Source organism: Rhincodon typus, chromosome 11, assembly GCF_021869965.1.
Source record: "Rhincodon typus isolate 14 chromosome 11, sRhiTyp1.1, whole genome shotgun sequence".
Taxonomy (NCBI): domain Eukaryota; kingdom Metazoa; phylum Chordata; class Chondrichthyes; order Orectolobiformes; family Rhincodontidae; genus Rhincodon; species Rhincodon typus.
In genome coordinates, this window is record NC_063342.1 from 68817430 (window position 1) to 68843506 (window position 26077).

The 26077-nt window shown below is 39.6% G+C and overlaps 1 protein-coding gene across 1 annotated transcript in view; it reads left to right on the plus strand.

The window, feature by feature from the left end:
* Positions 1-1398: 1398 nt before the first annotated feature.
* The window catches only part of LOC109918944 (succinate--CoA ligase [ADP-forming] subunit beta, mitochondrial-like), a 74607-nt gene continuing 49928 nt past the window's right edge, over positions 1399-26077 (plus strand). Inside the window, exons 1-2 of the mRNA XM_048602534.1 lie at positions 1399-1640; positions 5974-6165. Coding sequence (XP_048458491.1) covers positions 1551-1640; positions 5974-6165 — 282 coding nt within the window. The 5' untranslated portion in view covers positions 1399-1550. The remainder of the gene's footprint in view (positions 1641-5973; positions 6166-26077) is intronic.

The following is a 26077-nucleotide window of genomic DNA, read 5'->3' on the forward strand; positions in this document are numbered from 1 at the left end:
ATCTGGTTGGCACAGATGAGGTGGACTGAAGGGTCTCTTTCCACGCTATACATCTTTATGACTCAACATGAGGACAGTTCCATACCATCCATCATCCAATGGTCTGGCAGAAAGAGTAATCCAAACTTTGAAGGCAGTCTTAAAGAAACAGCCTACAGCTTCACTTGATACTAAACTGCCCCGGTTCCTATTTAATTATAGGATCACCCCTCATGTAACTACTGGAATGGCTCCAGCAGAGTTGCTGATGGGGAGAAGACACCACACCAGGTTAAATCTGATCTTCCCTGACCTGGGGGTGAGAGTGAAACTACATCAGGAACGCCAATGCTGGACAGAAGACTCCACTGAGAGAGACAATTTACTTCAGGGGATGAAATTTGGCGTGGGAACCATGAGAATGGGCCTGCATGGGTGAGGGGCATGGTAGGTGTGAGGTCAGGTCCAGTGACATATAAAGTTCGAGCAACTGCAACAGTCCTGAACAAGCAGGAGGACCAAATGAAAGCTGCAAAGTCACAAATGTTGCGGGAGCAAAAGGTGCCTGACTCCTTGAAAGCCTTTCCAACTGTTCCAGAACCAGTGGGTCCTCCCTCTCCATCAAGCAATGAAGATACCTTGGAATTGAGGGGGAAGCCTTGTTCCCTTTACGGCCTGAGTAAAAGGAGAGGTACTGTGCATTACACACCGTCTATATCAGAGGCAGAGTTTGAGGAACCTGACCCAGTGCTAAAACACCTCAAGAGGAGCTATGAAAAGAAAGAACCGGCCTATGTCCTCGGACTCAGAAGAGGTGAGATGTAGTGATTGTAACGAGGTCAGTCAGGTGGACCTCATAGAATATGAGTTCCCTGATTGGGGCTGTTAATCTGGTCGAATCAGGGAGTCCTGGTACTGATGTGTCAGACATCCTGTTCTCTCTACCTCTGAGGCAGATGGACCAGTGATAAGGTCTCTCCACCTGTAAATAAAGGGTGCCTTGGTGATAGGATAGCGAACTCTGGGGAGTTATTTCAGTTGGGAAGTCTTAGTGGCCCTGAACAGACTAGAATAAAGTTAATTAAGGATGCCAAACAACAAGAATTACAAACACGCAGAGCTTTTCCAGCAACTTGTAGGTCTGGCAGCATCTGTGATCCGGTGACCCTTCTGTTCCGAGGAAGGGTCGCGGACCCGAGAGGTAAATTCTGATTTTTATTTCTTCACAGATGCTGCCACACTTGCTGAACTTTTCCAGCAACTTCTGGGTTTTTGTTCCTGATTTACAGCACCCGCAATTCTTTCGGGTTTATTTGCAATCCTGGAGGGAATTTGGGGGTGTACACGGAGACGTCTTATTACTGAAGTGTCTATTCCTCTTTCCTGCCAGACCGGCCGATGACTTGCAGCATTTTCAGCCTTTATTTCTGCTGTCCAGCATCAAACCTGTCCCTACCGGGCACCATAACAAGTTGTCACGGTCGTCGAGTCCCCCAGGCTCGGGTCCTGATTGGTTGATTTGCGGTCCCCTGGGCCACGCCTGCGCATTCCCGATACCGGAGAAGGAGTGGATGATGGCGGCGCTGAGGTGCTGCTTGTTTGCGGCTCGGCGAGGCTGTTGCTGTGGCTTTAGGGTCTGTCGCCCCTGCGGCGGGGACACGGTGAGTCCCGGGAAGTGAAGGTGAATTAAAGGGGAGGAGGTGCTGACTGGGGAGTTTGCCAACCGTTGGGCCCAAAACTTGGGAGGTCGGCGCCGGCGATTCAAACGGAGCTCGCGGTCACTTTGAAAGGGGGCGCACGTGACAGTGCTGGCCCCGCCCCAAGTGTCACCGTGACCCTCGGGTTTCTCTTGAATGGTACATGCAACCTAGTCTACCCCGTGTTCCCGCTTGAGTCGCTACCCAATCTCGTTAGCGCTCAAGTTCACCTTTCTGCTTAGGTTTTCAGTGCTCAAAGACTTCCCTGACCTGTTTGTGAAAAGTGCAGTCGGTGCCTCTAGCTGAGCCGGGATGTGTGCTGTCACAGCGATTCTTTTAACTCCTTTGCTGCAAAATAAATTAGGCAGAGATGCCTATTAGACTGCAGATGCTGGAGAATCCGAGACAACAAGATGCAGAGCTGGATGAACACAGCAGGCCAAGCAGCATCATAGGAGCAAAACGGCTGACGTTTCGGGCCTAGACCCTTCATCAGAAAATTTTCTGCTTGGCCTGCTGTGTTCATCCAGCTCTGCACCTTGTTGTCTCAAATAAATTAGGCAAGTCGGTTTAAGCAAAGTGGGAACGACATTATTTACGATTTCAAAGTCCTGATGTGTACGCTTGCCTCATGCCAACTCCCAACTTCCACTCCATTGTGAACTTGAAATTAGGCAAAATCTGGTATTCGAACTCTCATTCCTTTATTGATCAATCTTAACTGTTTGCTGACCTGAATTGGCTTCTGTTTCAGCAAAAATGTAATAATTTCATCTGTGTTAAAATTCCTCAATGGGCTTGCTGCTCTTAATTTTTGTAACCTTATCGGGTAGGCGATGGCCTAGTGGTATTATCGCTAGACTATTAATCCAGAAATCCGGCTGACGTTTTGGGGACCTGGGTTCAAATCCCACCACGGCAGATGGTGGAATTGGAATTATGAATCTACTGATCACCATGAAATCATTGTTGATTGTTGGAAAAACCCATCTGGTTCACTAATGCCCTTCAGGGAAGGAAATCTGCCACCCTCACCTGGTCTGGCCAACATATGACTCCAGACCCACAGCAATGTGGTTGACTGAGTGGCAAGCCGCTCAGATATACCAATCGCTACAGTGACGCAAAGAAATGAAACTGGACGGATCACCAGGCATCGACTTAGGCGCTGGAAAAGACAACGGCAGAAACAGCCCTGTCGGCCATGCAAAGTCCTCCTCACTAACAGGTGGGGGTTAGTGCCAAAATTGCCAGGCTATGACCATCACCAAGAAGAGACAATCTAACCATCGCCCCTTGACATTCAATGGTGTTACAATCACTGTATCCCCCACTATCAACATCCTGGGGATTACCATTGACCAGAAACTCAACTGGACTCACCACATTAACAGAGTAGCTACAAGAGCAGGCCAGAAGCTGGGAATATTGCAGTGAGTAACTCACCTCCTGACTCCTCAAAGCCTGACCACCATCTACAAGCCACAAGTCAGGAGTGTGATGGAATACTCACCACTTGCCTGGATGAGTGCAGCCCCAACAATACTCAAGAAGCTTGACACCATTCAGGACAAAGCAGTCTGCTTGATTGGCACCACATCCACAAGCATTCTCTCCCGCACCACTGACGCTCAGTAGCAGCAGTGTGTACTATCTACAAGATGCACTGCAGAAATTCACCAAAGATCGTCAGACAGCACCTTCCAAACCCACGATCACTTCCATCTAGAAGGACAAGGGGAGCAGATATATGGGAACACCAACACCTCCAAGTTCCCCTCCAAGTCAATCACCATCCTGACTTGGAAATATGTCGCCATTCCTTCACTGTCGCTGGGTCAAAATCCTGGAATTCCCTCCCTAATAGCATTGTGGGTCAACCCACAGCAGGAGGACTGCAGCGGTTCAAGCAGGCAGCTCACCACCACCTTCTCAAGGGCAAGAAATGCTGGCCAGCCAGCGATCCCCACATCTGAATAAAAAAAATCCAGTCATACAACTCTTGAGAACTGTTCTTTGAACTCTTATCTCTTTCACATCCCCATCTCCTCAGTTGCTTTACTGCACCATTACTGACCATTCCTTCTGTTGCCTAGGCCTAAAGATTTTGAATTTCTTGCCTACTCAAGTCTCTTCTTGAAATTTTAATACGAATGAATACGGGAGAAATGTTTTCTCTTGTGAAGAATAAATGGAAGCCAACAATGTAATAGTCACCAAGAAATCCTGTCATGAATTTATAAGAAACTACCTCACAGATAGGATGGTGACAGCCATATGGCAGCCACTACCATATAGAGTTATTGAAATGAGTAGCACAAATGTTTGAAGGGGAAGTCAGACAAACACGAAGTGGACAGAGGATTACAATGGTAGATTTCAATGAGGAAAGATAGGAGGAGGCTTGAGTGGAACATGAACAGTGGCACAAGCTGGTTGGACCAAATGGAGATCCTAAGAACTGCGGGCACTGAAGATCTGAAACAAAAACAAATTGCTGGAGAAACTCAGCAGGTCTGGAAAAGTTTGCAGAAAAAAAATCTTTTTCAGATGTCAGAGCAAAACACTGAGTGCTGGAAAGATGAAATCTAAAATTGCTGGAACTACATAGCAGTCTGGCAGCATCTCTGGAGAAAAATGGAGTGGATGACCTGGATTTTACATTCAGCGCTAAATGAAGGCTGCTGAATTCTAACAAAGAAACTGAGAAAATCCTGCGATCTCTGTGGGGTTGTTTTGCTATTTTATCTTGACTCCCCACTGGTACCTCCACATCATATTTTATCATGGCACTTTAAATCTCGTGCCAGGTCATAGGGTTGATTTGGTGTGCAGCGGTGGTGATGTCGGTGGACAGGTAGGCAACCAATCAAGCTGAATTATTCACACAACAAATTGTGGATTTCTGCATTGATCTGGATTTCTGAGGTTGTTTTCAGTTTAAATGGAGTAATGATATAAACATTGGCTTTCACAAATATGACCAGAGTAAAATTCAAACCAATATTTCAGGTTGATGACCTTTCACCTGAACTCAAGTTTTTGTGAAACTTCATCACCCTGAAACATGAACACTGTTTCACTGTCCACAGGTGCTGCGAGACCTGCTGAGTTTTCCCAGCAATTTTTTAAAATGTCAGGTTCTAGATTCAAAATTTATAACAAATTGCTCTTGCTCAAAAGGTGTGTACATAATATATCAATTTGTCATTTAACTTAGCAAGAAAAATGACCAGACCAAACCATACATTCCAAAGGTTTGTCTTCAAGATTTAACATTTTATATTTTTTATTGTTACAAAGATGAAATTACAGAGGTTTATTTTTGCTCTCTAAAATAAGCCTCTGTAATTTCATCTTTGTAACAATAAAAAATATAAACTGTTCAATTTTGAAAACAAAACTTTGGAATGTATGGTTTGGTCATTTTTCTTGCTAAATTAAACTCAATATAATTCCAGTGCCAGCCAGGGTTAAGATTTAAGGTTTAGGATTTATTTGCACATCAAAAGAAAATTACTAGAGTAGTTGAAAATGGTAGGTGGTCAGCATTTCCCTCGGTTGCCATCAACTATTAATTTTGAGTCGATTGCAGCCTTGTGAAAAGTGGTATTGGGAGGTTGACTTTTCTCTTTTTTTTTAAACTCTGGAATGGAGCATTATGGAGGCAGCTCTTGAAAATCACTTGCAAATGCTTTGTCATGAAAGAACAACAGACAAGTTTGTTAAATATCTTTTACATGTATGTAGTACTTAGGTGAGACTGCTGCAAAGACCTTCAAAGTCCTTTGAGCTGTAGGCTGTCCTCACTAATGAAACATTGATCCAGTTATTAATATGTTGCTGTTTTTATTCTTTCATGAGATGTGGGTGCTGCAGGCAAGGCCAGTATTTGTTGCCCATCCGTATAATTCCCTTTGATTTGAGTGGCTTGCTAGATACTTTCAGAAGGCATTTAAGGATCATGCACATTGCTGTGGGTCTCTGACATTTTTCCTTTCCTAAAGAACTTCTTTGTGAAACAGAGGTTTTCAGGACAATCAATCATTCTAATGGGCATCATTACTGAGACTATTTTTATATTCCACAATTATTGATTGAATTTTAAATTCCACCAGCTATCGTGATGCCACTTGAACCTGTGTCCCCAGAGCATTTGCCTGGGCTTTTAGATTATTAGTCCAGTCCACTACACCACCATCTCCCCATAATTTATCTTCAATTGGAATTTTTAGTTAATAGAAGTTATGAATGATTTTAATTCACCTGTAAGATTTATTTCTTTTAAATTCTTTAGGTGTTTGGCATGGCTTCTGGCTTGCTTTCAGTCCATGGTATACAAAACATTCAGCGACAGCAGAGGAACCTTTCCTTGCATGAATACATAAGTATTGGATTGCTAAAGAATGCCGGCATCTCTGTACCTAATGGGAAAGCTGTTTCGACACCAGATGAAGCATATTTTGCCGCCAAAGCAATTGGTATGATGGCAATTAAATTGAAATTACTTTATTACTTGTGAATTAAAACAATGAGAATTTTAGATTCATTTTTACCTCAAATGTGAATGAAGTCTGACAACAGCCATAAAGTCAATATTGTGATGGAAAATGAATAATCTTGACAGGACAATAATTCATGGCTGTAGTTTGTTTAGGGATGAGCTCTTAGTAACTGAAAATTAATGATAAACAAGCTTTTCAGTTTGGGAAGATACAGAAGTAAAGGATGAAGATAGATGCCTTAATCACAACTTTTCTTTGTTCCCAACCTTTCTGTGAGGCTTTCTTAACCTTTAGTTATTAGTTTTAATGAAATCTAAATGCCAAAAATATTGGCATGGCCATTATCTATAAAGATGCTGCCTGAGCTTTGTAGATCCTGCACTTTTTTTGGGAACTTGATAGGGCATATCTGTTTCATGAGTTTCTTTAAATGGTAAGTTCCTGAATACATCTGATTCCTTTAAACTAGAGTGAAAGACAAGCAGGTTTGTGCACTACAACAGCAAGCAATGATATCATCAGACAAGAAAAACCCAAAAAACTGCAGATGCTGGAAATCTGAAACAAAAACAGAAATTGCTGTAAAATCTCAGCGGGTCTGGTAGCATCTGTGGACAGAAATCAGAGTTAACATTTCAGGTCCAGTGACCCATCTTCAGAACTGATAGCAGCTTGGAAAAGGACATTTTTCTTTTAAACAGAAGATGGGGTAGGGAGGGGTAGAGTAAATGATAGGTGCAGATAGAGCATTAGAAAGAGAAAAGCAGTTGGACATATAAAATAGTAGTTAAAAATCAGTCTTGGGGCATGAATAGCTGCTAATGGGGACTGTTACTGGCTGACAATGGGTTGTGTGTGGTAGCAGCCCATGTGATGACAAGGCCTGGTGCAGAGATGGGGGGAAAGCATGGGAAGAGGTGCTGAAGCCCTAAAATTGCTGAACTCGATATTAAATCCAGAAGGTTACAGTGTTCCCAAGTGGAAATGAGATGTTCTTCCACCTTGCGCTGAACTTCACTGGAGCACTGCAGCCAGCCTGAGACAGAGATGTTGGCCAAAGAACAAGGCGATGTGTTGAAGTAACAAGCAATTGGAATGTAAGTATTCTGCGAAGCGGTCGCCAAGTCTGTGCTTTGTTTCCCCAGTGTAGAGGAGACCACATAGGCAGTGTTCCGCAAGATCACTTTGATGTGATATATTTTTGTGTATTTCTTACTGAGGTGAACAAAAAGCTAGTTCCCTATTTTGCCTAGTGAATGGGCCAAAGGCTGTCATGTTTGGACCTGAAAAGTGCTCCGTATACTTCAATACCCTGGAAAGGACAAGCATCTCAGGTTAAGCAAGTCATTCCACCCTTCTGCATACTGGCTACGTATAGTTTCCAATAACAGGATGCTGCCATCAGTACAAAACAACGCAATTGAACAACATAGTTATGAATTTCAGTGCAAAGCGAGTGGCCTAATACCTACACTAAAAAACGATTTAATATAAATCAATCAATTTTGTAACATAGTTCATTTTTTCTCCATAGAAACAACAAACCTTCATATGCAGGGACCTGTTGACTGCAAACAAAAGGAATATTTTAAAATCTTGCACCTTTTTTGAACGGTCGAGGAGCTTGGAGAGTCTATAGTCCCCACTTTTCTCTTTGGTAATACCTTGGTCAAATAGAGTCAAGTTGCCAACCAGTCAGCACCCTTTTCTCCTGTTGTATAAATTCCTGCGATAATTAGAAATTTGGTATTCTAAAATTTGTCCTGATGAGTGGAAGGAGAAAAGCTTTGGCAAACGTTTCTCTCTTCATCAATATATAATATAGTTTTCTGCTAACCCTTTTTTATACATTATTGCTGACTCCCATACCAGAGGAAATAACTTTTCTACACAAAATGTTGAAATTCTTAACTTGGTGTTCAAGCCAGTATTCTGTCCTTATCCAATATCTCACCACCTCATCTTGTATTTACTGTTTGTGGAAGCTTGCTGGACTAAAATTAGCTGTGTAACATTTCAAGTGTAATCCATTGATCGTAGAGGGCTTTGGCATATCTTGAAGATGTGAGAAGTTACGATATAAATGAAAGCTCTTACCTGCTTCACTATATTTTAGACAAAATAGATCAGCATTTTACTCCACACCATGTGTGTTCAGTATGTTTTCGACATGTAGAATAAATCACTTAATTTTAAAAATGATGACTTCTAGTCATCATTATTTTGAATTTGCATATAGTTTGCTTGTAGTGCAGTTGCAGCTATAACAGTGAAATCATGTGGTTGGTGTGAATGACCTTGCATTTTATTTGCTGTTGATATTACAGGCCATTCATCTAATCCCAATGAACATAAAGTGTGATTAAAAAATAGGTTTTAGATTAATGTGTACTTTGCATGTTACAGCTATCCCAGTGATATTATGTACTGTCTAACATGTTTAATTTTATTGCAGTGAAGGGTAAGCATCTTAAAAAGTTAGAACTTGGCTGACACTTGACAGAAAAAGGACTCGACTTAGTGGTAGCAATTTTTTTGTTGAGCCAGAAGAATGTGGCATCCATTCCAGAGACTGGCAAATGTAATCATACCCAAGAAGTATGCGGTATTGAATAGGTCCTGTCTTTCAAATGAGATGTTAAACTGAAGCCCTGTCTGCTTCCTCAGGTGGATGTACAAGATCTCGTGCTACTTCTTGAAGAGCAGGGAAGTCTTGCAGGTTTCAAGGCAACATTCATCTGTCAACGAACGCCATGAGAAATATCAATTATTTGGCCAGTGATCTCACTTATGGGATCTTGCTGTCCACAGATTGGCTGCCTTGTTTCCCTCCATTGCAACAGTGACTACACTTCAGTTGTTTATGAAGTGCCTTGCAATGACCTCAGGCAGTGAAATCTGTTGTATTTTACAAACCCAACTGACCTGTGTTATTTCCAACTTAATGTGGTTTATTTTTGATTTCTGCCACTATGCAATTATATTTGTACACCGTTGATTGTGCTAGGTTTATTATGATGTTGAATTCTTGTAATTTGTGAATTTTCAAAATAAAAGTTGACTTGAAGTCACAAGTAGGGGTATTGGCGGGACTTTATGTACAATAATTGTCCAGTGGCAAAATTTCTTTTGATCACACATCAAGATGCACAAGCGATGCTCCGTAACTTTTTTTTGGTGCATGGACCTCCGAGGTCTGTGAGGTAGTGAACTCTAAAACTGGAAGTCAATGCATTCACATGCCAATTGGCGTGGAAGCTCCGAGCGGCTGCGCAGCCTAAAGGAAATGTTGTACATTGGATTCAACTTGTGTTAAAATTTCTATCCTGCTGCAGCTACAGCTACTCCAGTTAGGAAATCTGTCCTGCTATGTCATGACTAACTATGAAGCTTATACAGTGAGATCCCAGACTCTTCACGGGTGACTTGTCACTTGTTTTACTATGCATATGACTGTACTGTGTCTGTCACGCACCTCGCTGGTCTGTGTCTTTTTGCCATTGCCCTGCTTACTAGTTATGATCATATGCACATTTAGTGTTCCCAGTCTTCTTGAACTTGGTGGGGCGTCTTCCCTTCCCCCACATCAGCTGATGCTATGGCCCCGCATTTAGTCTTATATGACTGTTTAGTCAAGAACCTGGAATGTGCACACCAGTGGCCATAATCAGCTACTTGGAGCCAGAAGTGGAACACTTGCTCCCTCTCCCCACTCTTCTTGATGTTGATGCATGGCTTGGCAGGGGATCAAGTGCAACACCCCGTACAAACGTTTCCCATGTATAAAATTTTAACTTCCTGGAGTTTTGTTAATCAACTTGTTTGAGTATTATATAATACAGCTCCATGGCCATCACATCCTCAGGTGGGACTTGAGCACTTAACTTCTGCCCTAGAGGTAGGGACACTACTATTGACCCATAAGATTATAAGATGAAGTTTTATTTGATTGAACAATTATAATGGTATAATTATGATTTAACGTCACAATATAGTTTTAAATGTTGGCGGTTTAGGAGATGACATTTTGGTACTGCTTTTTACTAGAAATTATGAACAAACTCTCAAGAAACTCAGTTGGGGAAATTATTCTCTAAATAAGTATTACTTGTGGGTGCAGGGTTATTTCTCTCCTGGCCTGCCTTTCAGTTGTGGGTTAGTTTAAGTAGTGGCTACTTAAAATCAAATTTTGATTGTTCTTCAGTTGCGATGCATTGACACGAGGTATGATTACTATAGCTTGTTCAGTCTCTAATGGGCATATGGATGGTTAATACCAATGATTTTCACCTGGATCAGACCGTGAGGGTCAGTTGGCTGGATGGCTGGTTCGATTCCCGCACCAGCTGAGGTTACTGTGGAGATCTCTTTGTCTCAGCCTTCCTCTCGCCATGAGGCATGGTGACTCAGGCTAAACCACCAGCACAATGAGAAAGCAGCCCTATGGTCCTCTGGAAGTATAGTGACTTTACTTATAAGACTGTACCAATGAACTTACTGTTTTAGTGCTTGGTGGCTTTTAATTGTCTGTCAGTGTTTTGGAGGACTGCTTACTTGGTTGATTCAGAGAAGGCCGCATTCTACATGGAATCGTGTGGCTATTTTTTCAATATGGTTACTTGACTGTTAGGTGTCAGAGAAAATGGTTGGCCGAAATTATTGCTTCATTTCCCAGGGATAATAAGGGGTAGGTAGATTTGTCCATTGTAGAGTTATTGACATTTTTGGAAGGTTATATTATGTTCTTCAGATGTTTAATGTTTAGAGTCTTTAGGGGTTTTTTTAAGTTGACAGATGTCAGATGAAAATTTTGATTTGAAACCGATATGAAACCCTAGATTGAATGTTCAATTTAGGGATGCGTATTAATTCTTCTCAGGATGATAGTGGAAGGATTTTCAATAGATCCTGTCCTTGATAAATCTTGGCCTGATGGAGATTTTGATGCTCAGTGGTTATTTATTTCCGAGCAAACTTCTTCCCTTTAAGATTACAGAGATATTGATCAATTGCTTCAATAGGCTGAGGAGTTGCAGTTGGAGTTTAATTTGGATACTAGTGAGGTATTGCAGTTTACTAAAGCAAACAGGGGCAGGACTTATACAATTAATGGTAGGGCCCTGGGTAGTGTTGTAGAAAAGAGATACCTAGAGGTTCAGGTACATGCATCACAGGTAGACGCGAGTTAAGAACGTGTTTAGCACACTTGCCTTCATTGCTCAGACTTTTGAGTATAGGAGTTGGGAAGTTATGTTGAGATTGTGTAGAATGTTGATTAGGCCTCTTCTGAAGGACTGTGTGCAGTTCTGGTCACCCTGCTAATAACAAGGATATTATTAAATTGGAGTGGGTTCAGAAAAGATTTACAAGGATGTTGCCAGGATTTGAGGGTTTGAATCATAAAAAAATAGGCTGGATAGGCTGGGAGTTATTTCACTGGAATGTAAGGAATTGAGGGGTAACATTATGAGGTTTATAAAATTGTTAGGGGTATAGATAAGTTGAATAGCAAATGTCTTTTCTCCAGGTTGGGGGAGTTCTAGACAAGGGGGTATATTTTTAAGGTGAGAGGAGAAAATTTTAAAAAAGGACATGAGGGGCAACTTTTTTACGCAGAATAGTTTGTGTGTGGAATGAACTGCCAGAGCTAGTGGTGGATGCAGGTACAGTAATACAATGAAAAGACATTTGGATAAGTACATGATTAGGACAGGATTGGAAGGATATGGACCAAATGCAAGTAAATGGAACTAGTTTAGTTTGGGAACATGGTTGGTGTAGATTAGTTTGACCGAAGGGTCTGTTTCCATCCTGTATGATCTATGATTCATGCAGGCATGACCTGTTTGTTAGGGCACTAACCCATTTGGCAAAACAAATCAGAAGAGACTTTTGAAAGTGTCATGGCTGCACACTAGGCATGTCTGAAGGATTTGTCTAAACTTGTATGTCGCCTTGCTTTAATGGAATTTTAACCAGTAGTGCAGTTTTGATTTAAACAAGATTTCAAAATAAACTAATTTTCAATTAATTCTGAAAGGTGCCCAAGTTTAAAAAAATGACATTTACTAGCTAAAATGCAAAACTTTAAAATAAGGATAAGTGTTATGTATGAAGATGAAAATTAAGTTAGTCTCTACTATTGAAGAAGGCTTGCTTGGAGATTCTCTTTCTGAAGTGAAGTTGTTGAAAACTTGAACATGGATTCAGCAGCTGCAATGAATAGCAATGCAGCTGTAGTTGCATAAGTAGAGATTGCCTCCAGATGGACTTTTCTTTCGTTCATGGGATGTGGGCTTCTATGGCTCAGCCAGCATTTATTGCTGATTCTCAGTTGCAGTTAAGCGGCAACCTCATTGCTGTGGATGTGGAGCCACATTTGGCCCAGACCAGGTAAGGACAGCAGATTTCTTTCCCCAAAGGACATTCATGAACCAAATGGGTTTTTATAACAATTGACAATGGTGACATGGTAGAACCCAAGGCCTCATAACATTAACCTAAGATTAGTAATCCAGTGTTCACAGAAGACCTGACTGAGATCAGATATAAGAACTGTTTCTCCTGGAGAAAGCTGTTAATTTATAACAGTTAGGAAATAGGTTACCTCAGTGTATGTGTTTTAATTTGAAAATTCCAGACCAGAGTGTTTGTTTAGAAGCAGTGATCCTTCTAATTTTTTTTTTAAACTTCTACACGGATGTCTGAGAATTGCACTCAGCAGTGACTTCCAGAACCAGAACTAAGTGCTGTGATCCATGTCAGCATGCTGGTCACTGTGAGCAAAACGTTGGAGCGGCTATGTACACGTGCAGCCTCAAGAACATTGCTTAGAACCCTGAAGCGGTTACTTGAAGCGAAGAAAGTTTAAATTCAGTTGTGTGAATTATAAAGGAAGAGGCTATCAATATCCGAAGACTGGGAATTAAAATAAACAGTTAAGTTAAACCTGTAGATGTAACAGAAAAAGGAACTTTATCTGTAAAGTAATGGTGTTGAAAATAGATGGAATAGTATTTTGTGTGTTTTGAAATCTTTCAAATTGAATTATATGTAAATAACTTTCTTTGTTCTATTTTATTATTTATTTTAAGAAAACCAAAATGACAACATTTGCATACAATGTTTTCAGTGAAAGAAATCAGGTTAAATTTTGGAAAAAGATAATTTGATCTGGTCTTATTTCAGCGAGGAATTTGACTGTTCCAGTCATAACCTCAACTTGGATCATAACACTTTTTTCTTTCCTTTTTCTTTTTTTCTTTATTCCATTCATTTATATTTATATCTCCATTGCCACTGCTGCTGGTAGCACATTTTCCTCTGAGTCAACTAGGGGTGGGTGTGTGTGTGCATGTGTGCATTGGGAGGTTGCTGGGTGTGGGAGGAGGTGTGGGTTAGGGGGTCAAGCTGTATTGTTGAGAGAACTTTTTGTTGGATGAGATTTGAAACCAAGGTCTGACTTTCTTCCTCAGGTAGACAGGGAATATTCCATTACATCCATTTTGAAGACCATTAAAGGAATTCTTCCCATTATCCTGATCAATACAATCCTCAACCAATGTTAATAACAATTATTTTGGTATGCTCAAACTAGTTTGCATGACAGAAGTGACTATACTTCAATGAAATCCATTGAGCTGTAAAGCACTTTTGAATATCCTGAGAGCATGAAAGGCTTTCTATCAGTGTGATGCTTACTTTAATTATTTGAGATAGGCGTGGTGATCTATGATTGCCTGTTTCTCTTCAATGTCTTCTTCTCTCTCAGTGTTATGAACATCCGAGATTTGAATGTGCGTGTCTTGAAATGATGACTGTTTCAACTATTAGAAGTTGATGCTTTCTTAAAAAGAAAATCCTGTCTTATTCAGTCATCTCAAAGTTGTGCCCAACTGTGGGAATTTATCTTAAAGGCTAGAGCTATGTTAATGCCTTTAAAGATTACGTTGAGTGAAGGCTGTTGTTTTGAATCTGAAGTTTTCCTTTTGTGTTTGTTATACATCGCCAGTGCTTGTTTACTGGTTGAGTTATTTTAAGCAATGCAGAAATTCTAGTTCAAACTCAAATTCTAGTTCAAACTCAAATTCTAGATAACATCACTTTCCTCTCTTGGTTAAGGGATAAATAATTGAGCACAGAGGAGAACTCTCCTACTATTGAAACACCTGAACTGATTTAGGTAGTTATTTTCAGTGATGTTTGTAAATGGGGAATTAGGGTGCTAGGACAATCCTTTTACTTTGTCTGAAATATTGCATTATCTACTATAGACTTCAAGTTATGTTTCATTTTCCTTGTATGACTTTTATCTTTTATTCTTCTGTTTGTCTCATTTAATATAAGGTAGGAAACCAATTAGCATTTGCTGAAAATCATTATGCAGACAACAAAATCCTGTTGGAGTTACAAGGTATTGATTTTAGCTTAGGTTCTGCTGAACACTGTTTTGCTCTTTTTATTGTGATAAATGTTCAGTAGTTTGGTGACTGATGCCAACAGTTATCAAAATTCTTTATAGAATATAATTTTTATTGGTAAGAAAACAAAATTGATTATCCAAGAATCTTAAAATTCAAATCTTCCTTTTTCTTTGCCCTTTTCAGGTAGATGTGTTAAAAAAAAAATCCATGACACTATTTTGAATGCATTACTTGCATTTCAGTAGTGCATTTAAATGTATGTCATTGGCTGTAAGGCACCTTGGAAAGTCCTGAATTTTTGAAAGGTTCTGTTTAAATTGAAGTCAGTGTTTGAGTCCTTACAGATCGTGAAGCACTTCTGAGTACTTGCGTTGAAATTCTTATATAAGCTCAAGTCACGTGATGCATTAATAATGTTGAAATAGTTCAGTAGCTCACAATAAATTGAGAAAAAACTGCGCTATATTGCTTACTGGGTGTAGAATCGTAGAGTCACACAACACGGAAACAGGCCCTTCAGCCCAACCTGTCCGTGCCAGCCAGGTTTCCGAAACTGAACTAGTCCCATTTGCCTGTGTTTGGCCCTTATCCCTCTAAATCTTTCCTATCCATGTACTTGTCCAAACGTCTTTTAATGTTGTAATTGTACCTGCCTCTGTCACTTCCTCTGGCAGCTCATTTAGAGTATGCACTACCCTCTGTATAGTTTTGGACTCCCTTACCCTGGACAAAAGACTTGGCTATTCGCCTTATCTGTGCCCCTCATAATTTTGTAAACCTCTGTAAGGTCACCCTCAGCTTTTTATGCTCCAGGGAAAAAGGTCCCAGCCTATCCACCCTCTGATTATAACTCAAACCTTCCAGTCTCAGTAATAGCCTTGTAAATCTTTTTTGCACACTTTCCAGTTTAATTATATCCTTTCTATAGCCGGGCTACTAGAATTGTTTGCAGTACTGCAAATATGGCCTTATCAATCTCTTGTACAGCCATAACATAACATTGCAACTCCTGTACTTATTGCTCTGACCAATGAATGCAAGAGTGCCAAAGCCTTCGTCACCACCCTGTCCACCTGTGACGCCACTTTCAAGGAACTGTGTACCTGCACCACTAGTTCCCTCTGTTCAACAGGGCATTACCATTAATTGTGTAAGTCCTGCCCTGGTTTGACGTACCTAAGTGCAACAGTTTGAATTTATCTGAATTAAACTCCATCTGCCATTTCTCGGCCCACTTGATCAACTGTTATACTCTTGTACTGTCAGATATGCGATTTTTGCCCGCGGATGCTGATTTTTGTTGTTACTTATTTTTTGGCACAGATAGGTGAATCTGCTGTTTATGATTTCACGGATACGGAGGATTTACTGTAATTACTCCTCATATTCATGCTGTCCATTGTGTGGCCTATCGTATCCCATCTAAGTGATCATCCCCTTCTTATTTCTCAGTTCCACCCATATAGCCTCACTGGACGATCCCTCAAGAATATCCTCTCTAAGCACTGCCATGACTATGCTGTAGATCATCAGTGATTCAGATAAGTTTTCGCCCTATAACTGATGTCACTTGCCTGAAAAAGTCTAACGTTCATGAAGGATCAAATCAACTGAATTTCTTGAATAGGTTTCTTTCATAACTTTTAAATGTGATTGAAACTTATGACAAAATTTTCTTCTGTCTGTTTCCATGAATCAGTTGAAGTGCTCAAGCCTAAATGCAATTTAGTAATTCTGTCAAGGTCCCACAAATTGTATATAACTAAACCCAAAACCATTATTTTATATTTGCATCAGTCAATCTTTAACCTTGTAATTTATGTAAATGTTCATTTTATTTACTTCATAAAGTTTACTAAATGGACTAATGCTTTAATATACAGGTAAGTACTCTTATGTCTTCGGTACTCTATGATTTAATTCGTAGTGATTTTTGGAAAAGGCACCCCAATGATTATACCTTTGTTCAAAATAGTCTACAAATCTCTAGTCTCTTTCAAATCGGAAGATAATGGGAATGTAGACTATAACATTTGCCAACATGGGTGTTTATCAAAACCTGGAAGTAACATTGTAGCCCTGGTAAAACAAAAAACTGGGTATGTGGGAGTGACACACTCTCCTTTGCAGGTGACATCCTGGTTATCATTTGCAAGGTACTGTAGTGTTGAAAATAGATTAGATGTAACCTATACTTCGTTAATTGCACTATTGAGATCTCAGGAGCCATCACTTGCTTTTGGAATACTGCATTCAATTCTGGTCTCCCAGCTATAGGAAAGATGTTGTTAAACTTGAAAGGGTGCAGAAAAGATTTACAAGGATGTTGCTGGGATTGGAGAGTTTGAGCTATAGGGAGAGGCTGAATAGGCTGGGGCATAGGAGTCTGAGGGATGGCCTTATTGAGGTTTATATAAATCATGAAGGGCATGGATAGGTTAAATAGCCAAGATCTTTTTCTCAGGGCTGGGGAGTCCAAAGCTAGAGGGCATAGGTTTAAGGTGAGAGAGGAAAGATATAAAAGGGATCTAAGGGGCAACTTCTTCATGCAGAGGTTGATGGGTATATGGAATGAGCTGTCAGAGGAAGTGGTGGAGGCTGGTATAACTACAACATTTAAATGACATCTGGGTGGGTGTATAATTAGGAAAGGTTTAGAGGGATATGGGCCAATTGCTGGCAAGTAGGAATAGATTCATTTAGGATATCTGGTTGGCATGAACGAGTTGGACCAAATGGTCTCTTTCTGTGCTGTCCATCTCTTAAACATATATGAATGCTTGGAGATCAAAAATGGACTCCATCTGCAGGGACATGATGTACAGATTTCTAGATAATATGGGGACTGTTGGGCCAATGATCTGTGGAGTTTGTAGAAATGAGAGGTGATCTCCTTCAAACATGCAAAATACTTATGGGAACAACAGGTACAGGATGAATACTTCCCCCTTCCTGCGGTATCTAGAACCAATCTCAGAATAAGGGACAAATCATTTTGGGCAGGAATGAGGGTGATGTCTTTGGAATTCACCCCTCCATAGGGCTGTGAGGCTCCATTGTTTAGTATGTTCAGTACTGAGATTGATAAATTAAAAACATCAAGGATGATGGAGATAGTGTAGGAAAATTGTGTTGAAGTCAAAAATTAACCATGATGTAATTGATTAGCAGAGTGGGATCCAAGTGCTAAATGTCCTACTTCTGCTCCTATTTCTTATGTTCTTAAAAGGCATTGTAACCACAAGACTGTCAAGCACTGATCTGTAAGTTCTCAAAGTTCTGAAAGTAAAGGAAATGATAGATGTGAATGATTGTATGGAAAGAACATGTATTGAATTTTCAATAATGGCCAATATGAAACTATGGAACTTTGTCAATTTTTGAAAAATGTTGGGAGGAAAAAACACTCACCAAAAATGCTGGGAAAATATATCAATATCATTGAGTCATACAACACTGAAGGAAGCCGAAAGAACTGCCGAAGCTGTAAATCAGGAACAGAAACAGAAGTTGCTGGAAAAGCTCAGCAGGCCTGGCAGCATCTGTGAAGAAAAAAAATCAGAGTTAACATTGCGGGTCCGTTTTGAGGAATGATCACTGAAGCAAGCCATTTGGTCCATTATGCCCGTGCCGGTTCTTTGAAAGAACTATCAGATTAGTTGCAGTCCTTCCCCCATAGTCCAACTGTTTACTTCCCTTTTGAAGTATCCGTCCAATTCCCTTTTAGAAGTTACTATTGAATCTGTTCTACCACACTTTCAGGCAAATTGTCATTACCAGTGAATACGAAAGGAGTAAAGTTTACTTGCAGGGCTACCTTTTCATAATTTACAACTACAGAGTTTCTCCTTATTTATAGAATTGTCTGATGTAAATAACTGTTTTTATCTTCTAATTTTTTAGTAAACTGCTGAAATATTTTCCAAAGTTACAAAGACTGAGTTTTATTATGAAAGCTAAAAGTTAGAAATATGCTAGATCCTGAATCAATCTTTTAAATTGTATAAGAATTGCCCAGCTGGATGCCTTCAATTGTTGAGTGCATCTGATTCAAGACTTATTGTTGAGTTACCTAGAAAAGGAAAGACCCATTAATGTGGCAAGAAAATAAGGGTTGGCATATCGTTCATGACATGTTTAGAATTCTAAGGTATAAGCATTTTTAAGCGAATGACCTTTCATCATCATTTAACTTAGTTTGCTTTTAAGAGAACTCCTTTCTTCTTAACATTTTAACAGCTGTTTTCATAAGCTGATGTTAGGACCAGAGTGACCAGTATCTGGGTAAGCAGGGCATCCAACAGTTGTCATCATCTGAACCTCTGTTCAGAAAATGTTAAAATAAAGACTCCATCAGCTTATGGCTTGGAATGTGTTCAGTGGACAGATTTATTTTTACTGAGCAGTGAGTAAATGGTCTCCAGGTTAAGGAGCAGACTTTGAGGAATTACATACTCTGTAATCATCCAAAAATGTAGAAGAATGTTAATAAACTTTAATGTGATAACACTGCCATGTAAAAATGAACTTGAAGCACGAATCATAAACTTCAGCCAGTAACCTACTTCAAAGTTCTTTGAAGATGGACTGAACCAAAGAAATTAATAAGTATTGCTCAATCAAGTAGAATTACCAACAAAATATCTACTTATTGAAACCCACAGGGCACTTGTGTTTGAACTGAATGGCTTAGTGCCTCCTGGGAGTAAATTAGTTAGAAATATTTTGAGTGACTTGCAAAACAGTATTATCATCTAAAAACAGTGCCAATCTAATGACCACTTTCTAATTACCAGCTATTTACCACCACTTTGAACATTATGATTAAGGTTATCAGGATTACAAACAAGGGTGTTTACGTGTATTAATAAAGAAAGCGCCATGTTTGGAAAATATAAATAGTACAAATTAGAATTAGAAGGGATATGATTGCACAGGTGAGAACACTTGTAAGGATTTTAGACTTTCTGTAAAATGGAAGTTGTTAAAAAGACATCAAATGAAGGATTATACTTCTGTCTTTTGATTATTAAGAAACATGGAAACCGGAGATAAAATTAAAGGTAAATGTTTGTGTTGATTATCTCCATTCATTTATCGTTTTGAATGTTGAAACAGGAGAAACGTTAACAAGTAAAAATGTAATAGGGGAAGCAAGTTGGTTTAGAAGAATGCTGAGGGTATCCAATGTTCAAAAAAATCTAGAATGGATCAAGAGTATGCTTTGGATTTAAAAAAAGCAGTAGATCAAAATCTGTTTTGTTGATTTGGAAATACTTAAGGAGTGGGAACAATTCAAATTGTAGCCTTACATGAAATGAGAAACAGAGAAAGAGTAATGAAGTGCTTGAGAGACAAGTCAAGACTGACTTAAAATATTCCTTCATTATTTGGAAATTCAAATCTTTCTAAGCGGAAAGCTGTTTGGGGAACCAAATGAGGAAAGTAGAGGTTAAGAAGTAGTAAATGTCATTTGAACCTTGAAGCAATCCCAGTATTGGCTATTAAGAGGCATCCACTCCACAAAGTTCATTCATTGATTTTTGTTTTGCAGATGCAATAGGATTTCTTTAAACTTGCTGACAATAAAAGTATTATTTCCTTCCATCCAAATGCATGTGGATACCATCGTCACCTGTATTTTGGTTTGCTAATATTACCATGGTGTAAGACCATGTATTTTTATTTTTGTGCTTTTTAAAACTGTGGACTGAAATAAAAATGAACTGTTCTGAAACGCAGGAACTTAAAAGGGTGGCTACGTGTTTTAAACATAAGGAATTTTGATACCTTTTGTGAACCTAGTTTACGAGACTGTGGGTTCCAGCAATGCACATATGAACTTGAACTGAGGGATTGTTTATAGGTGAAGTTGATTGATCATTTGTCCCTAGTTCACAAACCAATGACAAAAGTTCCCTGCCTGCCAATTAGGTGATTGGTAGTCATTTAGATGAACAACTTGGACTTTGAGCAAGACTGAAAGAAGCTAGTTCAGTCCAGGATTAGAAACCAGCAGCTCTGCAGTGGCCAAAATCACTCCCTCAGTTCTCTGCAGCAGGTAACTTTAAACCTGAAGAAAACCAGCTTATCTTTCCTTCAGCAGTTAATTCAAGTTGTGACTTTGAATTGGATAAGTCAAAGAACTTTCATTGGTTAACAGCCACCTTGTATCTCTTGGAAACCAGTAACAGCATTTGGAAAAAGGAAGGTCAAAATGAAATCTTTGGATCAGTAAGAACCAACCCAACAGGTACGGTGAACAAGAGCTGTTTTTCCAGTCCCCCCCCACCCCCGCACACGTTTTTGTTTTCTGTTTATCTCTGTGTGTAGGCTTGAGTTTATAAGGGGCTGAGTGTTGTAATTTGTAGGGTTTACTTAATTTTGTTTAATTGTTTAATCTGTAGTAAAAATCTGATTAACTGTAATAAGTAGTGATTATTGTTAAGAATAGGAAGCTGGTTATGCTTTCTGTCAGACAGGTTCTGAAAATCAGGTAGTGTGGGGATTTTGCACTTTTCTTTTTCAAACTTGATAACTTTTGTGACAACTCTGGATTTCCAGCACGCTACCTCAGTGAGTCATAAAAGTGCAAAGCAGGCAGCTATTGTGAATCATACAAAGTTAAATGGACAAAGTTAATATTGCTAAAAGGAGGTTTGTCTTAATCTTTAAAAATAGACATACACTAAAATTGGTTGTTGAGTTTTAAGAGGTATATATTTATTATATGTAAATTTGTTTGTGCACTTCAATATTTATTTACTTTGCCTCCAGTTCTACCTTTTACTAGTTGGATTTCTGGATTTCATGGCGAGCAGTAGAGGATGGTTGCCTTAAAGGAAAGGTTAGAAGCTATGAAAGTATCAGACATAAAACTGAAAATTCCACTTATAAGTACATTTCAGGTACTTACGCATTTTTTAAAAAAACATTACATGAAGAAATAACAATAGGGAAAAAGTTATTCTATAATACAAATCTAACTTTAATTAAAATATTTTTTAACATTATTCCAGTTTAATTAAAATAATGTTAATGAGTCCACACAGAATACATAATCTTGTCCGTACATCAATTTCTATTAAAGGTTCTTACAGAGAATGGCACTACTGAATTCAAGAGTCATTTTTGTCCAGCATGTTGAAGGATTGTAGCCTTTTCCCTGAACAAATTCAACAATAATACTGACACATGGATGATCGTCATTAATCCTCATGGTTCATGAAACTCTGTACTTTCACCAAAAGTCTTAAAGCAGATTTTATTAAGGAAGATCAACTCATCAAATACTCTTCCTGCCTAGTTTAGTAATTTCTATACCCTTAAAGGTTTTCTCTCCTAAGGCAAGGCTTCCAAATAGGATAGCACTTTCAAGTACAGCTATAGAGTTTCCTGATTATACGATCAACTCAAAGATTTTAATTTTCTGACACGTTATAGCTATCTCTTGGCCAATTGCATCTGCACATTATCCTTTTGAGCTCAACCTAACATCCATTTTCACATCACTGAATGGAACTAAGAGCAGACATCTTCATGATCATGAAAATTTGGTGATACTGATAAACTAATGAGAGGCAACACAGAAAGAGGATTAGATGGTTATAGAGTTTGGAGTTCAAGGTGTCAGATGAACAGCAGCCAGCTTTGTCACCTAGATGGATTTACTTGGAAAAGTCCTTTCGATGTGAGTTAAGGCCAAAACAAGGCTAGTTGTTAGGGTTTTTTTGTAAAAGGGATTGGGTGATTTAGAATTTATATTGGACTCTCCCAAAACTGAGAAAGTGATCTTGATAGTTGTTTCGGCTACATTCAAGAGAATACATTTCTAACAATAGAAAGGCTGTCTTTCAGCAAGGTGATACCTTGGATGGTTTCAGAAATACTTTTGTTGTATGCAAAACATACAACAGACGCAGAATGAGAATGGTATCTGTGGCCTGAATGATGATTTTGCTGAAAATGGATTGTATTCATTTAAAGCCGATATTTTATTGGTATTATAAACAAAAGCTTTCAGGCATCTTCATGATGCACATTGATACCTCCTTTTGTGATGGTACTACGGAATTTAGGAAATGTAGTCAGCCTTGTGGGGCTTTAAAATGTAGAAAGTTCAATTAAACAGAGTAGGGCTGGTATAACTTTAAATCAATGATCTTAATGAGTGTGTTACAATTATTCTGGTTAATTTGAATAACGAAGATGGTCTCATATTTAAAGAAGAGACAGACCAATTGTGTTGATGTCAGTTCACAGATTGGGCACTCGGACTAGACCAGATGCTAGTTTTGATGCCTTAAGAGTTATGTGCTACAATAAAGCCTTCTCAAATAGCGAATGGAAGTCCATATAAACAACATCCATAGACATTCCCCTGTCTACCACCTTAGTGACCTCTTCATAAAGTTCAATGAGGTTTGTCAGGCATGATCTATCTGTCATGAATTCATGCTGCTCTTCCTGATTTACCGAATATTTTCAACATTTCAGTTACCCTATCCTTGATTATAGACTGCAGTGATTTTCCCATCACTGATATTAGGCCAACTGGTCAGTAATTCCCTGGCTTTTAGAAGCTACTTTTTATTTTACCTCATGCTTATAGCTGTTTGGTAGCTCTTACTAGACAACTGTATTAATGAAAAAGTATGTAAGGTGCTATCCTAACGACTTAAGAATGTCAACACAGAAGCCTGAACCAAGAGACCTTGACATTTCTAGTGACTTTGTTTTTCCAGAGTGCAGAAGAAAACAGTTTCTCTGACAATGTAGCCTTATACTAAGCCTACCAATTACACAAGAAATTCTGTACTTATTTTGAAAATTATCATTTGTTAAAGGTCCAAATTCTTAGAATACCTACTGCACTATATGATTTGGAAATATTCAATCATTGTGAGGCAATGTGCACCTTTATAAATAAATGGGAATGAGGAAAATGAGAATCTTGCTGATTTGAATCAAATACTGGAGAGAATGGAAATCTGTAGATAGAACTGGCATGGTCCAAGTGATCAAATATCAGTCTAGTCTAGATCTGCTAAATCTTTCTCATGCCATATCCATAATCCTCATTCCATTCTTTATATCCTCCATACTGTGTCTTGCAGGCCATACTCTCTCCTTACCACCAGGAGCCCGGTGACCCAGACTGCTTCCACAGCCCTGTGACTGTACCACATGTGCCAGACTTTAAACAAAAATAATAAGCATGGACAAGAATTGTATATTACCTATAATGCTTTTAATTCAAGAAGATTGAGAACCTGTTATTTATCAATGCAGGTGGTAAGCATTAACAATGGAATTTACTTGAGCCCCTATAAATAGGCACACATATAAACTGTTTTTGGGGTTATAGCTATGCTTTTATTCTGCAATTCTAAATGGATATGATTCCAGTTCAACACTTCACTAATTGGATTTCTGGATTTGAACACTTGGTGCTAATATTTTTAAAGTACATGCCAGCAAATGTCCCCAGAACTCTGGAGGAAATTCACTCTCACGGGCAAGCATTCAGAGAAAAGTTGCAAGTTACTAGAAAATCTATCAGCAGAAACAGCCTGTGATTGGAGGAACTGTGTGTAGTTGGATAAGTCAGTTCTGAAGTTGGGGGCAACATTGGGGGAATTTTTTGGAGGAGGTTGCAAAAGATAGAGTGGGGGCAGGAGAATGATATATGAAGGAATGTAATGGAGAGGGGTATGGATGAAGGAGGAGTAAGCTGCAAGAGGGGATGTGATGGGGTGGGAGGGTTGGGCAGGAGAAGTGAGGAGGAGCTTGGGGACTGAGGTGAGGAGGTGCTTGGGCATTAGGATCATGGAGTCTGCAGGTTGGGGAAGTGTGTTATGGTTGATTTGGGACTTGATTTAACCCAAAATATTAAAATCAGCACTAAAAAAGGTTTTTCTTTGTTGCAGATAACAGCACATTTGTGCAATACCCTAGTAAGATCACAAAGCACTGTGATGTGGTTTCGGAGTTCAAATTAAAGGAAGGATGTTTCAACTTAAAAATAATGTAGTACAAATCCTATTCTGCTGTATACTTTTATTTCTTAGAAAGTTTTGAAATTGGGCTTGCCCCTTTTAGATAGAAGAAATCACAGACACTTTGATAGATGTATTTAGAGACTGAAGTGATTTTTTTCACTCTAGCCACAAATTGGGAGTATTTTGTCTATAGAGCACAAAGGTTCTGAAATTCGTGTCCCCTTGATGGATTTCAGCATAACAAAGATGCCATTGACACCAAATTGTATTTTTCTATCAACATCTTTTGCCTTTTGGAATGCACAATAGACTAGAACTTTTACAGTGCAAGATTTAATGTGCTTCCCATGAATGGCATCTTCAATATCAGGAGTTGTGCACTTTTTTGGAAAATGGATTTCAGCAGGCAACCAGGCCATGGGTAGTGGTAAGGATAGGCAATGGCCTAGTAGTATTATCGCTAGACTATTTATCCAGAAACCCAGCTGATGTTCTGGGGACCCGGGTTCAAATCCCACGACGGCAGATGGTAGAATTTGAATTCAATGATTTAAAAGCAAAAGTCTGGAATTACGAATCTACTGATCACTATGAAATCATTGCCGATTGTCGGAAAAACCTATCTGGTTCACTAATGTCCTTCAGGGAAGGAAATCTGCCACCCTCACCTGGTCTGGCCCACATGTGACTCCAGACCCACAGCAATGTGGTTGACACTCAATTGCCCTCTGAAATGGCCCAGCAAGTCACTCAGTTGTACCGATCGCTACAAAGTCTCAAAGAAATGAAATTAGGCGGTTCATCTGGCATCGAATCTAGACCTAGGAAAAGACAACGGCAGAAACAGTCCTGTCGACACTGCAAAGTCCCCCTCACTAACATCTGGGGGTTAGTGCCAAAATTTGGAGAGCTGTTTCACAGACGAGTTAAGCAACAGCCTGACATAGTGACACTCTCAGAATCGCACCATACAGACAATGCCCCAGGCACCACCATACCATCCCTGGATATGTCCTCTCCCACCGGCAAGACCGACCCAGCAGAGGTGGTGGCATAATTGTATACAGTCGGGAGGGTGCTGTTTAAGGAGTCCTCAACATTGACTATGGACCGATGCAGTGTCATGGCTTCAGGTTAAACATGGGCATGGAAACCTCTAGCTGATTACCACACACCGTCCTCTCTCAGCTGACAAATCGGTATTCCTCCATGTTGAACAACACTTGGAGGAAGCACTGAGGATGGGAAGGGCACAAAATGTAGTCTGGGTGGGGGATTTCAATGTCCACCACCAAGTGTGGCTCAGCAGCAGTTCTACTGATCGAGCTGGTCGGCTCCTAAAGGACATAGCTGCTAGACTGGCTCTGCGGCAGGTGGTGAGGGAGCCAACAAGAGGGAAAAACATACTTGACCTCATACTTACCAATCTGCCAGCTGCAGTTGCATCTGTCCATGACAGTATCAGTAAGAGT